The sequence below is a fragment of the Schistocerca cancellata genome, chromosome 2, assembly GCF_023864275.1.
Source record: "Schistocerca cancellata isolate TAMUIC-IGC-003103 chromosome 2, iqSchCanc2.1, whole genome shotgun sequence".
NCBI lineage: Eukaryota > Metazoa > Arthropoda > Insecta > Orthoptera > Acrididae > Schistocerca > Schistocerca cancellata.
In genome coordinates, this window is record NC_064627.1 from 773,672,636 (window position 1) to 773,688,180 (window position 15,545).

At 44.7% G+C, this 15,545-nt stretch overlaps 1 protein-coding gene across 1 annotated transcript; it reads left to right on the plus strand.

Annotated features, from left to right (window-relative positions):
• The first annotated feature begins 637 nt into the window (after nucleotides 1-637).
• On the plus strand, nucleotides 638-15,325 carry LOC126148296 (cuticle protein 21-like). The gene is made up of 2 exons (XM_049915749.1): nucleotides 638-667; nucleotides 14,623-15,325. Exons 1-2 carry the CDS (start codon nucleotides 656-658, stop codon nucleotides 15,205-15,207), a joined length of 597 nt encoding a protein of 198 aa, XP_049771706.1. The 5' UTR covers nucleotides 638-655; the 3' UTR covers nucleotides 15,208-15,325.
• The last annotated feature ends 220 nt before the right edge of the window (nucleotides 15,326-15,545 follow it).

Here is a 15,545-nt window from a genome sequence, read left to right on the forward strand (position 1 = left end):
CTCTAATGACCTCGTTGTCGACGGGACCTTAAACATTAACCTAACCTAACTATCTTTAGCGGCGAAGAGACCTCACTTATGGCCACATAAGTTGAAGGAAAAGAGATGACCTGGTACTGCGTCGTTCCGTTCTTACTGCCGGTGTCCTGCAAAGATACTCAAAGCTACAAGTTCCCACATCTAGAGGAGCTTATGTAATAGCAATAGCTGAGACTCACAGCAGGCGTCTCGCTAGTGACAAGCACCTCAGACAGACCTAACGCATTTACAACACATAAACTGGCTACTGGCAAGTATCGGTTCGTGACACGAAACCTGTTCCATTCTGAGTTGTGTTCTGTTCTGAAGCTAACGGTGCCATGTAACGTCTCCATCTGCAGTGACAGATACTGTACACTTCCAGGGACATCGAACTCGTCGAAACGTATTTGCGTAAGAGCTGGTGTTAAGGAACGAGCCTATTGCGTGCTGCTGAGCTCTCCGTCTGTCTCAGCTGCTAAATTATTCCGCATGTGACCCTTAAGATGTTGTGGGCAGCCGTGGCGTGAAAAGCTGTGGCGGTGTGGCCCACCGAGATGGAGGTGCAGTATATAAGCTCTGGGCGCCGTATCTTTCGTCACTGTGCGTCCACCGTTGAGACAGGAGCCCCGCCATCATGGTCCCACAGGTAAGCGTACCTGTCTGTACTGAAGTCGCCAAACCATATTCATTTTTGAAGTATAGCTCCACACTTAACAATCATGTACAACCGCTCGCTCGACGAAAGATCGATACCCAAAGACTGGAAAGTTTCACAGGTCACACCAATATTCACGAAAGGTAGTAGGAGTAATTCACTAAATTACAGGCCCGTATCAGGATTTTGGATCACATATTGTGTTCGAACATTGTGAAATACCTCGAAGAGAACGGTGTATTGACACACAGTGAACAGGGATCTAGGAAACATCGTTCTTGTGAAACACAACTAGTTCTTTATTCACGCGAAACGTTGAGGGATTTCAAATTGATTCGGTATTTCTAGATTTCCAGAAGGTTTTTGACACTGTAGCACACGAGCGGCTTGTAGTGAAATTGTGTGCTTATAGAATATCGTCTCAGCTGTGTGACTGGATTCGTGGTTTCCTGTTAGAGAGGTCACAGTTCGTACTAAATGACGAAAAGTCATCTAGTGATTTCTGACGTTCCCCAAGGTAGTTACATAGACTGTTTCGTGTTCCTTAGCTATATAAACGATTTAGGAGACAATCTGTGCAGTCGTCTTAGGTTGTTTGCAGATGATGCTATTGTTTATCGATTAGTAAAGTCATCAGAAGATCAAAACAAACTGCAAAACGATTTAGAAAAGATACCTGTATCATGCAAAAATAAGCAATTGATCCTAAATAACGAAAAGTGCGAGGTCGTCCACACAAGTGCGAAAGGGAATCCGTTAAACTTCGGTTACACGATAAATCAGTCAAAACTGAAGGCCGTAAATTCAACTTAATACCTAGGAATTACAGTTACAAACAATTTAGATTGGAAGGAAAACATAGAAAATGGTGGGAAGGCTAACCAAAGACTGCGTTTTATTGGCAGAGCACTTAGAAAATGTAACAGATCTACTTAAGAAACTACCTACATTACCGCTTTTCCGTCCTCTTTTAGAATAGTGCTTCGTGGTGTGGCATCCTTACCATATAGGATTGACGGAGTACATCGAGAAAGTTCAAAGAAGGCCAGCACGTTTGGTATTATCGCGAAATAGGGGAGAGAGCGTCGCTGAAATGATACAATAATTGGGGTGCACATTATTAATATAAAGGCGTCTTTCGTTGCGGTTGGATCTCCTCAAGAAATTTCAATCACCAACTCTCTCCTTCGAATGCGCAAATATTTTGTTGATGCCGACTTACATAATACAAAATGATCATCATAATAAAATGAGGGAAATCAGAGCTGTCACGGAAAGATATAGGTGTTCGTTTATTCTGCTCGCTGTACAAGACTGGAATATTAGAGGATTATTGTGAAGGTGGTCCGATGAAACGTCTGTCAGGCACTTAAATGTGATTTGGACAGTATCCTTGTAGATGTAGATGTATTCACTATTTTATTAAACCTTTTTTTTCTAATCAATCGATGACGTGTCAAAAAGTTCTATCGCCGCCGTGAAACTGTTTGTATTTCTATCGAGGAAACGCAGGATGTGCGACTCTGAAGTCCGTACATCTAGGTTCGATCACCCACTACACGGTCCCATTTAGGGACAGCAGACAAAAAAACGGTTGAAGAATAGTTGTTTTAGGGTGATTGTGGGGAGGGGGGAGGCGGGGTGGGGGGGTAGGAATAGTGCCATGGCAAGGTCCGTGGGAAAAAAGCAAGCCCTGCGACAGTCTGGATAAGTACTAAGCCTGCTGCCAACAATGATAGTTCATACATGGTACATGGGTACAAAGACATGTTAGAAGCGTACATGTTACAGTTGTTAATGACCGACGATATTTCTCGTGCCAGCTTCAGCGTCAGCGTACCTGTAACATGTCAAAGTCGACATCATAGAGCTGATTTTGATCGCAAAATCGGCCGTTCGGTGTTGAATGTCGTGTGGTTCTTGTTTACGTTTAAGTGTGACAGGCTACCCTGCCTCTGCTGGTTTGCTGGCTTTACGAACACAGCTAGCTATGCGAGTCAGATTTGCTGTGATGCAGGGGCTCACAGATATCGCGTTGTCTGAGTGTTCAGTTTAAGCGTGCCATAGATAGGTGAGTGTCCCTAAGGAAAAGTGTTTTTGGGCGATTATGCTTCCACTTGCGGTTGTGATCGTAGATTCCCACACTAACAATGAAAGGGTTGTTCTTGGTGTCTCGACTCCCTGAACAGTCGTTTGGCGAGTTTTTTGGAAAACTTCCACGAGGCTCTCGACACGGTACAACATTGTGCATATCAGCGGTCCGTGTTTACCGTGGAGCATTGCGGAGGCAGCGGAGACGTAATGGAGCTGCATAATCCGACAGCCGCAGCGTATGTCATTATTGCTCTAATATAAGTATCAATACTGTCAATTTTGCGACTTTAGGGTTTCCAAACATATCTGAAAAACTAATAGTTTGTAGAGAATAGGGAAGAAATATCAGCAATGAAGTTACTAGAGTTAAAATTATGTTGTTAGTGAAGAAAGCAAACGGCCACGGAGTTCAACAAGCTCCAACATGGATAAAATAACAACAAAACTATGTGCTAGTACGTTGTATGAATGGTATCATACAGATGTCCTATCACCCTAAATTGTAATCCCATTCTTGAACCTTTATTTTATTTCAGTCATTGCTTCTTAGATATACAGATGGAACAGTAGGGGCGAAAGATTGGGGTGATAATGGCATTGAAACAGAGGATGACACGCGTAAAGCTGAAATACTAAACACCTTTCTCCGAAGCTGTTTCACAGAGGAAGACCGCACTGCAGTTCCTTCTCTAAATCCTCGCACGAACGAAAAAATGACTGACATCGAAATAAGTGTCCAAGGAATAGAAAAGCAACTGAAATCACTCAACAGAGGAAAGTCCACTGGAGCTGACGGGATACCAATTGGATTCTACACAGAGTACGCGCCGGCCGGTGTGGCCGAGCGGTTCTAGGCGCTTCAGTCTGGAAACGCGCGACCGCTACGGTCGCAGGTTCGAATCCTGCCTCGGGCATGGATGTGTGTGATGTCCTTAGGTTAGTTAGGTTTAAATTGTTCTAAGTTCTAGGGGACTGATGACCTCAGATGTTAAGTCCCATAGTGCTCAGAGCCATTTGAACCATTTCAACAGAGTACGCGAAAGAACTTGCCCCCCTTCTAAAAGCCGTGTACCGCAAGTCTCTAGAGGAACAGAAGACTCCAAATGATTGGAAAAGAGCACAGGTAGTTCCAGTCGTCGAGCAGATGCACAAAACTATAGGTCTATATCTCTGACATCGATCTGTTGTAGAATTTTAGAACATGTTTTATGCTCGCGTGTCATGTCATTTCAGGAAACCCAGAATCTATTCTGTAGGAATCAACATTGATTCCGGAAACAGCGATCGTGTGAGACCCAACTCGATTTATTTGTTCATGAGACCGAGAAAATATTAGATAACAGGCTCCCAGGTAGATGCTATTTTCCTTGACTTCCGGAAGGGGTCCCATACAGTTCCGCACTGTCGCCTGATAAACAGAGTAAGAGCCTACGGAATATCAGACCAGCCGTGTGGCTGGATTGAAGAGTTTCTAGCAAACAGAACACAGCATGTTGTTATCAATGGAGAGACGTCTACAGACGTTAAAGTAACCTCTGGCGTGCCACAGGGGAGTGTTATGGGACCATTGCTTTTCACAATATATATAAATGACCTAGCAGATAATGTCGGAAATTCCATGCGGCTTTTCGCGGATGATGCTGTAGTATACAGAGAAGTTGCAGCATTAGAAAATTGCAGCGAAATGCAGGAAGATCTGCAGCGGATAGGCACTTGGTGCAGGGAGTGGCAACTGGCCCTTAACATAGACAAATGTGATGTATTGCGAATACACAGAAACAAGGATCCTTTATTGTATGATTATATGATAGCAGAATAAAGACTGGTAGCAGTTATTTCTGTAAAATATCTGGGAGTATGCGTGCGGAACGATTTGAAGCGGAATAATCACATAAAATTGATTGTTGGCAAGGCGGGTGCCAGGTTGAGATTCATTGGCAGAGTCCTTAGAAAATGTAGTAAATCAACCAAGGAGGTGGCTTACAAAACACTCGTTCGAGCAATACTTGAGTATTGCTCATTAGTGTGGGATCCGTACCAGGCGCGGTTGACAGAGGAGATAGAGAAGATCCAAAGAAGAGCGGCGCGTTTCGTCGCAGGGTTATTTGGTAAGCATGATAGCGTTACGTAGATGTTTAGCAAACTCAAGTGGCAGACTCTGCAAGAGAGGCGCTCTGCATCGCGGTGTAGCTTGCTGTCCAGGTTTCGAGAGGGTGCGTTTCTGAATGAAGTATCGAATATATTGCTTCCCCCTACTTATACCTCCAGAGAAGATCACGAATGTAAAATTATAGATTCGAGCGCGCACGGAGGCTTTCCGGCAGTCGTTCTTCCCGCGAGCCATACGCGACTGGAACAGGAAAGGGAGGTAATGACAGTGGCACGTAAAGTGCCCTCCGCCACACACCGTTGGGTAGCTTGCGAAGTATAAATATAGATGTAGATATAGACTGCATTCCTGTTTTACAACCTTTCCAATCCGAACATTTCGTTTTTTATACCCTTTTGGCTTTTGCACATATTGTATATCACCCGTCTTTCCCCCTAGCTTACTCCTAATTTTCTCAGAATTTCAAACATCCTGCATCGTTTCACATTCTCGAACGCTTTTTCTAGGTCGACAAATCCTATGAGCGTATCTTGATTTTTCTTCAGTCTTGCTTCCATTGTCAAACGGGAAGTTCAGAAGTGCCTCTCTGGTGCCTTAACCTTTCCTAAAGCCAAAGTGATCGTCGTCTAATAGATCCTCAGTTTTCTTTTCCATTCTTCTGTACATTATTCTTGCCAGCAGCTTGGATGCATGAGGTGTTAAGCTAATAGTAAGATAGTTTCCGCACATATCTGACAGTGTGTGAGTGGTCTTTATACGTTGACGTCGCACGTAGGCAGTGGTCACATCAACGTGATTGGATTGTGAAAATTTGGTGGTTTTGCATTACTCCACTGCACTAACGAGGAGGAGACGCCAAGTGTCAGAAACTGATTTTACAGAAAATCGCTCAGTGGAAGAGGGGTCAAAATAAGCGAACACGTGTCTTGGCTTATCCGTAGATACTCGATCGTTTCTGAGAAAACGACGGTCAAAGTTTTCGAGATCCTTGATACGCCTTCTAGCAAGCAAGCAGCTCAGCCGAACAGGTGGCACAGTAGTTGGCGTCGCGGCTTCACACTTTCGTGCTCCGTGTTCGAAGCCCGATTTTATTATTTCTTTTCAATTTTGTTTTTCATTTATCTACCCATGTCCATAGAAGACTAATATACAAATGTTTACCAATCTATACTCAAATAGCGTTGCCCTTATTCGTCTGTCAATTGTATGATGAATGAATTAAAAAGAATGCAGACAGAAAATGAATGGAAAGTTTATTTTAAATTGTTTTCGGTGGAATTCCTGTGGTGTATCTTGACTCATAATCAATAGCAAGCGTCAGTTTTCGGTAAAGCGATCCGTTGTGCGTGTTTCGCCGCTGATATTGCCAAGGAGTGAAGTCTTCTGCAGTGTTAACGCAATTTATTTGCCGAATAAGATCCACACGAAGAAATGTCGATGTGGGAAATCTACCTTCTCTTGATGCTCGTATTACTGGATTTTTTGTGTTTCGCACGCTTTTGCGATCGGTGCTGCCGAAGGGAATGAACCAAATCATCCTGAAGAATAAACATAAGAATAAAATATAAGAATTAAGAACTGATTTTAAAAAGAAATATAAGAACACGAACATTTAAAAAGATTTTAACCCCTGAAAATACAGTAACACATATATAATGAATGGATAACACTTATTGTGGAACTCAGTTATAATTTTACAAACAATACGAGTATAACACCCTTGTATCCCCTAACCTGATAAGAAACATTCGTGTTATAACCTTCTACGACATGAGTAGATAAATGAAAAAAGTAAAATAAAATAAATAAAAACGATAATCGGTTTTCGAACACAGGACGCGAAAGTTAGACATCGCCATGTTAGCCACCAGTTGGGCTGCGCCTGTAGAGCGCTAAAAGGACATCTAAATTATTAAGAAAAAATTGACTGTCATTTTCTCAGAAACGACCGAATATCTACGAATAAGCCGAGACATGTGTTCGCGTATTATGACTTCTCTTCCACTGAGCGAAGTTTCTGGGAAATCGGGTTATGGCAACTTGCCGTGCTTTCCTCACAAGACACCAGTTGTCACTGTCGCTAGGAGGGAATTGAACCCACGAATCCTGTTTATCCTGCTCATAAACCCGTAAGAGTACGAGGGGGGTGGAGATCTCTTCTGAACAGCACGTTGCAAAGCATCCCGGATATGCTTAATAATGTTCACCTCTGGGGAGTTTGGTGGGCAGAGGAAGTGTTTAAACTCAGAAGAGTGTTTCTGAAGTCACTCTGTAGCAATTATGGACGTATGGGCTGTCGCATCGTCCTGCTGGAATTGCCAAAGTCCTTCGGAAAGCACAAAAGACATGAATGGATGCAAGTGATCAGACAGGATGCTTACGTACATGTCGCCTGTCAGAGTCGTATCTAGACTTATCAGAGGTCTCACATCACTCCAACTGCACCTGCCCCACACCATTACAGAGCCTCCACCAGCTTGGACATGCAGGGTCCATGGATTCATGAGGCTGTCTCCATACCCATACACGTCCATCCGCTCGATACAATTGAAATGAGACTCGTCCGACCAGGCAACATATCTCCAGCCATCAACAGTCCAGTTTCGATGTTGACGGACCCAGGCGTTCTGTAAAGCCTCGTGTGGTGGAGTGATCAAAATTACAAGTATGGGACCTCTGCTCCGACCGCCAATATCGATGATGTTTCGTTGAATGGTTCTCACGCTGACACTTGTTGATGGCCCAGGATTTAAATCTGGAGCAATTTAAGAAAGGGTTGCACTTCCGCCACTTTGAACTATTCTCTCAGGACATTTTTCCGGCCCCAGCGATGTTGGAGATTTCATGTTTCAGTGGATACCTGATATTCACGGTACATTCGTGAAATGGTCGTACGGGAAAATCCCTACATCATCGCTAACTCGGAGATGCTGTATTCCACCTCTTGTTCACCACGTTCAAACTCACTTAAAACTTGATAATCTGCCGTTGCTGCAGCAGCAACCGATCTAACAACTACCCCAGAAACTTGTTATCTTATATGGGTGTTGCCAAGCGCAGCGCCACGTTCTGCCTGTTTATACATTCCTGGAAATTGAAATAAGAACACCGTGAATTCATTGTCCCAGGAAGGGGAAACTTTATTGACACATTCCTGGGGTCAGATACATCACATGATCACACTGACAGAACCACAGGCACATAGACACAGGCAACAGAGCCTGCACAATGTCGGCACTAGTACAGTGTATATCCACCTTTCGCAGCAATGCAGGCTGCTATTCTCCCATGGAGACGATCGTAGAGATGCTGGATGTAGTCCTGTGGAACGGCTTGCCATGCCATTTCCACCTGGCGCCTCAGTTGGACCAGCGTTCGTGCTGGACGTGCAGACCGCATGAGACGACGCTTCATCCAGTCCCAAACATGCTCAATGGGGGACAGATCCGGAGATCTTGCTGGCCAGGGTAGTTGACTTACACCTTCTAGAGCACGTTGGGTGGCACGGGATACATGCGGACGTGCATTGTCCTGTTGGAACAGCAAGTTCCCTTGCCGGTCTAGGAATGGTAGAACGATGGGTCGATGACGGTTTGGATGTACCGTGCACTATTCAGTGTCCCCTCGACGATCACCAGTGGTGTACGGCCAGTGTAGGAGATCGCTCCCCACACCATGATGCCGGGTGTTGGCCCTGTGTGCCTCGGTCGTATGCAGTCCTGATTGTGGCGCTCACCTGCACGGCGCCAAACACGCATACGACCATCATTGGCACCAAGGCAGAAGCGACTCTCATCGCTGAAGACGACACGTCTCCATTCGTCCCTCCATTCGCGCCTGTCGCGACACCACTGGAGGCGGGCTACACGATGTTGGGGCGTGAGCGGAAGACGGCCTAACGGTGTGCGGGACCGTAGCCCAGCTTCATGGAGACGGTTGCGAATGGTCCTCGCCGATACCCCAGGAGCAAAAGTGTCCCTAATTTGCTGGGAAGTGGCGGTGCGGTCCCCTACGGCACTGCGTAGGATCCTACGGTCTTGGCGTGCATCCGTGCGTCGCTGCGGTCCGGTCCCAGGTCGACGGGCACGTGCACCTTCCGCCGACCACTGGCGACAACATCGATGTACTGTGGAGACCTCACGCCCCACGTGTTGAGCAATTCGGCGGTACGTCCACCCGGCCTCCCGCATGCCCACTATACGCTCTCGCTCAAAGTCCGTCAACTGCACATACGGTTCACGTCCACGCTGTCGCAGCATGCTACCAGTGTTAAAGACTGCGATGGAGCTCCGTATGCCACGGCAAACTGGCTGACACTGACGGCGGCGGTGCACAAATGCTGCGCAGCTAGCGCCATTCGACGGCCAACACGGTTCCTGGTGTGTCCGCTGTGCCGTGCGTGTGATCATTGCTTGTACAGCCCTCTCGCAGTGTCCGGAGCAAGTATGGTGGGTCTGACACACCGGTGTCAATGTGTTCTTTTTTCCATTTCCAGGAGTGTATATCTCTGTATTGGAATACGCAGGCCTATAGCAGTTTCTTTGGCACTTCAGTGTATTGTTGTTGTTGTATTGGTCTTCAGTTCAGAGACTGGTTTGATGCAGCTCTCCATGCTACTCTACCCTGCGCAAGCTTCTTCATCTCCCATATCCACTGCTGCCTACATCCTTCTCAAACTGCTTAGTGTATAATTCATCTCTTGGTCTCCCTCTACGATTTTTACTCTCCATGCTGACCTCCATTACTAAATTGGCGATCCCTTGATGCTTCAGAAAATCTCCTACCAACCGATCCCTTCTTCTAGTCAAGTTGTGCCACAAATTCCTCTTCTCCCCACTTCTATTCAGTACCTCGTCATTAGTTACGTGATCTACCCATCTAATCTTCAGCATTCTTCTGTAGCATCACATTTCGAAAGCTTCTATTCTCTCCTTGTCTAAACTATTTGTCATCCATGTTTCACTTCCATATATGGCTACACTTCATACAAATACTTTCAGAAAAGGCTTCCTGACACTTAAATCTATACTCGATGTTAACAAATTTCTTTTCTTCAAAAATGTTTTCCTTGCCATAATCAGTCTACATTTTATATCCTCTCTACTTTGACCATCATCAATTATTTTGCTTCCCAAATAGCAAAACCCATTTACTACTTTCACTGTCTCATTTCCTAATCTAATTCCCTCAGCATCACCTGATTTAATTCGACTACATTCCATTACCCTCGTTTTGCTTTTGTTGATGTTCATTTTATATAATCCTTTCAAGGCACTGTACATCCCGTTCAACTGCCCTTCCAGATCCTTTTCTGTCTCTGACAGAATTACAATGCCATCGGCAAACCTCAGTTTTTATTTCTTCTCAGCGGACTTTAGTTCCTACTCAAAATTTTTGTTTTGTTTCCTTTACTGCTTGCTCAACATACAGATTGAATAATATCGGGGATAGGTTACAACCCTGTCTCACGCCCTTCCCATTCACTGCTTCCCTTTCATGGCCCTCGACTCTTATAAGTGTCACCTGTTTTCTGTACAAATTGTAATTAGCTTGTCGCTCCCTGTATTTGATCCCTGCCAGCTTCAGAATGTGAAAGAGAGTATTTCAGACAACATTGTCAAAAGCTTTCACTAAGTCTACAAATGCTAGAAAAATAGGTTTACCTTTCCTTAATCTATCTTCTAAGATAATTCGCAGAGTCAGTATTACCTCACGTGTTCCAGCATTTCTATGGAATCCAAACTGATCTTCCCCGAGGGCGGCTTCTACCAGTTTTTCCATTCGTCTGTAAAGAATTCGTGTTAGTATTTTGCAGCTGTGACTTACTAAACTGATGGTTCGGTAATTTTCACACCTGTCAACACCTGCTGTCTTTGGGATTTGATTATTATAGTCTTCTTGAAGCCTGAGGGTATTCCGCCAGTCTCATACATCTTGCTCACCAGATGGTAAAGTTTTGTCAGGACTGCCTCTCCCAAGACTATCAGTAGTTCTAATGGAATGTTGTCTAATCCCGAGGCCTTGTTTCGACTTACGTCTTTCAGTGCACTATCAGTGCACAAGTATCATATCGCCCATTTCATCTTCATCTACGTCCTCTTCCATTTCCATAATAATGCCCTCAAGTAAATCTCTCTTGTATAGACCCTCTATATATTCCTTCCACCTTTTTGCCTTCCCTTCTTTGCTTGGAACTGATTTTCCTTCTGAGCTCTTGATATTCATGCAAGTGGTTCTCTTTTCTCCAAAGGTCTCTTTAATTTTCCTGTAGGCAGTATCTATCTTACCCCTAATAATATATTCCTCTGCATCCTTACATTTGTCCTCTAGCCATCCCTACTTAGCCATTTTGCACTTACTATCTATTTCATTTTTGAGATGTTTGTGTTCCTTTTTGCCCTCTTCATTTACTGCAATTTCATATTTTCTCCTTTCATGAATTAAATTCAGTATCTCTTCTGTTACCCAAGGAGATGTACTAGCCCTCGTCTTTTCACCTACTTGATCCTCTGCTGCCTTCAATATTTCATCTTTCAAAGCTGCCCATTCCTCTTCTTCTACTGTACTTCTTTACCCAGTTCTTGTCAATCGTTCTCTAATGCTCTCTCTGAAACCCTCTATAACCTCTGGTTCTTTCAGTTTATCCAGGTCCCATCTCCTCAAATTCCTACCTTTTTGCAGTTTCTTCAGTTTTAATCTACAGTTCATAACCAGTATATTGTGGTCAGAGTCCACGTCTGTCTGTGGAAATGTCCTACAATTTAAAACCTGGTTCCTATGTCTCAGTCTAACCATTATATAATCTATCTGAAACCTTCAAGTGTCTCTAGGCCTATAACCTCTGCTTCTTTCAGTTTATCCAGGTACCATCTCCTCAAATTCCTACCTTTTTGCAGTTTCTTCAGTTTTAATCTACAGTTCATAACCAGTAGATTGTGGTCAGAGTCCACGTCTGTCTGTGGAAATGTCCTACAATTTAATACTTGGTTCCTAAATCTCAGTCTAACCATTATATAATCTATCTGAAACCTTCCAGTGTCTCTAGGCCGCTTGCACGTAAACAACCTTCTTTCATGATTCTTAAAGCAAGTGTTAACTATGATTAAGTTAGTCTCTGTGCAAAATTCTACCAGGCGGCTTCATCTTCGGCTTCATCTTTCATTCCTTACTCCTATTCCATATTCACCTACTACTTTTCATTCTCTTCCGTTTACTTCTACCGAATTCCAATCCCCCATGAGTATAAAATTTTCGTCTTCCTTCTCTATCTGAATAATTTCTTTTATTTCATCACACATTTCTTCAGTCTCTTCGTCATCTGCGGAGCTAATTGGCATAGAAACTTGTACTACTGTGGTAGGCGTAGGCTTCGTGTCTATCTTGGCTACAATAATGCGTTCACTATGTTGTTCATAGTAGCTTACTCACGCTCCTATTTCTTTTATTCATTATTAAACCTATTCCTGCATTACTCCTATTTGCTTTTGTATTTATAACCCTGTATTCACCTTACCAAAAGTCTTGTTGGTCCTGCCACCGAACTTCACTAGTCAGCTTCAGTATTTAACCTATCCATTTCCCTTTTTAAATTTTCTAACCTTCCTGCCTTATTAAAGGATCTGACATTCCACACTCCGATCCCTAGAATGCCAGTTTTGTTTCTCCTTATAACGACGTCCTCCTGAGTAGTCCCCGCCCGGAAGTCCGAATGGGGGACTTTTTTACCTCCAGAATATTTTACCTAAGAGGACGCCATCATCATTTAACCATATAGTAAAGCTGCATGCCCTCGGGAAAAATTACAGCTGTAGGTTCCCCTTGCCTTCAGCCGCTCGCAGTACCAACACAGCAAGGCCGTTTTGGTTAATATTACAAGGCCAGATCAGTCAATCATCCAGACTGTTGCCCCTGCAACTACTGAAAAGGCTGCTGCCCCTCTTCAGGAACCACACGTTTGTCTGGCCTCTCAACAGATACCCCTCCGTTGTGGTTGCACCTACGGTGCGGCTATCTGTATCGCTGAGGCACGCAAGCCTCTCCACCAACGGCAAGGTCCATGGTTCATGGGGGATTTTCAGTGGAATATGCCTTCAAAAGCTTTGATAGCTGATTACTGTCTCTCTTATGTAACAATATAATCGGTTTGTAGGTGGACTACACGAGGCAGCTCAGAAGGTCTCTGAGAGGTGTGCGTCAAGGTCCCGATAAAAGTGTCCTTCCGTTCCCTCTTCTCCGAACTGTGAATGCCCTTGGTCTGTGTTACCGGCCGTCCTAAAAATATTTCCATACCATTAGACTTCATTTTCAGCCAGGTAGCGTTTCGTTGTTGGCCGTTTCGACCTTGTACCCTGTTTTTCTTCTTTTAATACACAACACAAACGTCAAGAGGAAAATGGCAAAGGAATGTGGATGCAGATGTAATACACCCATTGTAAGGAAGAACAGGAAGAATAAACCTTACCATTGGTGATGTTTTCCCTGAGTAAAGAGAAACGTGTCCGTGGAGAAGAAGCAGCTTTTGATATAAACGAATAAAAATTTGTATGGCCGTGTTCCGACAGTATCAGTATGCTTAAGTAGTGGACGATTAATATGTTTCTTTAGCCTTATCAAGTTCGTCACAGTTACAATGTTGCTATAACTGCATTTGCGAAAATGTTTTCAGAGCAGAATACACCACTGTGCTCCGGATCACGTCACAATACACATCTGACTGACTCCTGTTCTCGTCAGGCTCGCATTCTTCTCAGCAGTAAACAACACTTTCAGTCTAATCCATGTAAATGAGTCTCACTTTGTTTTAAACATCCATTACAAAAAATGTGTCTTGGTGGTAAGGTGACAGAGTATGGGACCAAAGCTCTAATATTCGATCCTCTGTTAATACTAGGGTTTGTAACTGCGTGAAATGAATAAGTTTCCTTCGTCAACTGTTATTCATTTCCATCGCATTTACTTTTTTGGACACTGCGTATGTGCTGTGTAACCATCCTCACGTAAAATGTTTAACCAGTGACGTATACGTGTTTTGGACTAAAGTCATTTTCATTATCAGTCCATGGTTGGCCGTGCTTGAAAGCTGTAGCTGTGGTATTGTGTTTAGTGTAAACAGTAGCACACAGCCGCGCCTTTTACTATTCAAAATTTGTAAAATGTAAATAGTGTGGCTGAGTGCTACGATTTATACTGTTCACGATGCCATGGCTTCAGATTTCAAGCTCGTCCAACAACGTACTGACCATGAAAATGACTGTAACCCAAAACGCGTGTACTTAACTGATTAAAAATTTTATTTAAGAATAGCTACAGAGCCGAAATGTCGCAGTACTTTAAATAAAAATGAAATAGAAATGAGTACCAACCGCTGCAGGAAAGTTATTGCTCTCTAGAAGTTTGTGATGGCTGTGGAGCCTGTTGCTACTAAATTACTTTTATCGGCCTCACATCACTTCTTTCACGTCGGGAAAGTCTGATGATGCGAAAAATTTCCATCGTGGTTCAGGGTTCAGGTTAAGCTGCGGGTGCCTCTACGGCTGACTGACCTCTAGTACACCGTGCCTAGCGCAGCACTACGTTGTTCAAACCAAGCTCTGGGTTGATGACAGCTTCATCTATAGATAAAACATTCATGAACAGCAGTGTGGACGGACGAAACATATATAATGTGATATTCCTTTAAACGAGAGGTCTAGGAACTGGTAGAGTGTGTGAACTGTTGACGAACCACCCTCTTTCTCTGCAGGTGGTAGTTTTGTTGGCCGCCGCGGCTGTGGCGCACGCCGGCTACCTCTCAGCTCCTGCCCTCGCCACGACCTACGCTGCCCCCTCGATCGCCGCCACCCCGCTGGCATTCGCCCCCCCCGCCATCCGCGCGGCGCCAGTCGCCATCGCCGCTGCCGCCCCCGCCGTGGTCGCCGCGGAGTACGACCCGCACCCAGAGTACAGCTTCAGCTACAGCGTGAACGACGCCACCACTGGAGACTCCAAGGCCCAGCACGAGGCCCGCAGTGGTGACGTCGTCCAGGGCAGCTACAGCCTGGCCGAACCAGACGGCTCCATCCGCACCGTCGACTACTCCGCCGATCCCGTCAACGGCTTCAACGCCGTCGTGCACAAGGAAGCCGGCGCCCACCCCACTGTCGCTGCTGCCGCCCACGCCGTCGTGGCCGCCCCCTCGCTGGCCTACGGTGCCGGCCTAGGCTTCGGCTACGCCAGGGCTGCCTACGCCGCCCCCGCCATCGCCGCCACCCCTGTAGCTGTACCCGCACTGGCGTACAGCGGCTACGGGTACGGCCGTCTGATATACGGCAAAGCCCTTCTGGGATGAGTGCTTCTTCGCATGTATTAAAGTCATTCCCTTACCATTCATTAACCTTAACCATTCGGGTTGGCATCCTGATATAAGTCTTGTACAAAAAGTGCTTGTTGTTAATGTATCGCTAATTTTTGTACATAAATAAAGACCTTGTAACCACTACGTTTCCTGTTTCATCCCCGTTGTCTGATAGTTGATATTCAGCTGCCAGTGGTACAAGCATCTCGCTCTATAGCCAACAGGTTTAAAATACGTACAATGGAAATGATATAATGTTACTGGTGAGATATATACCTACGTTTTTCTTAAATTATATTAATATTATAATTTTTGTTTATAGTAAGTGCACG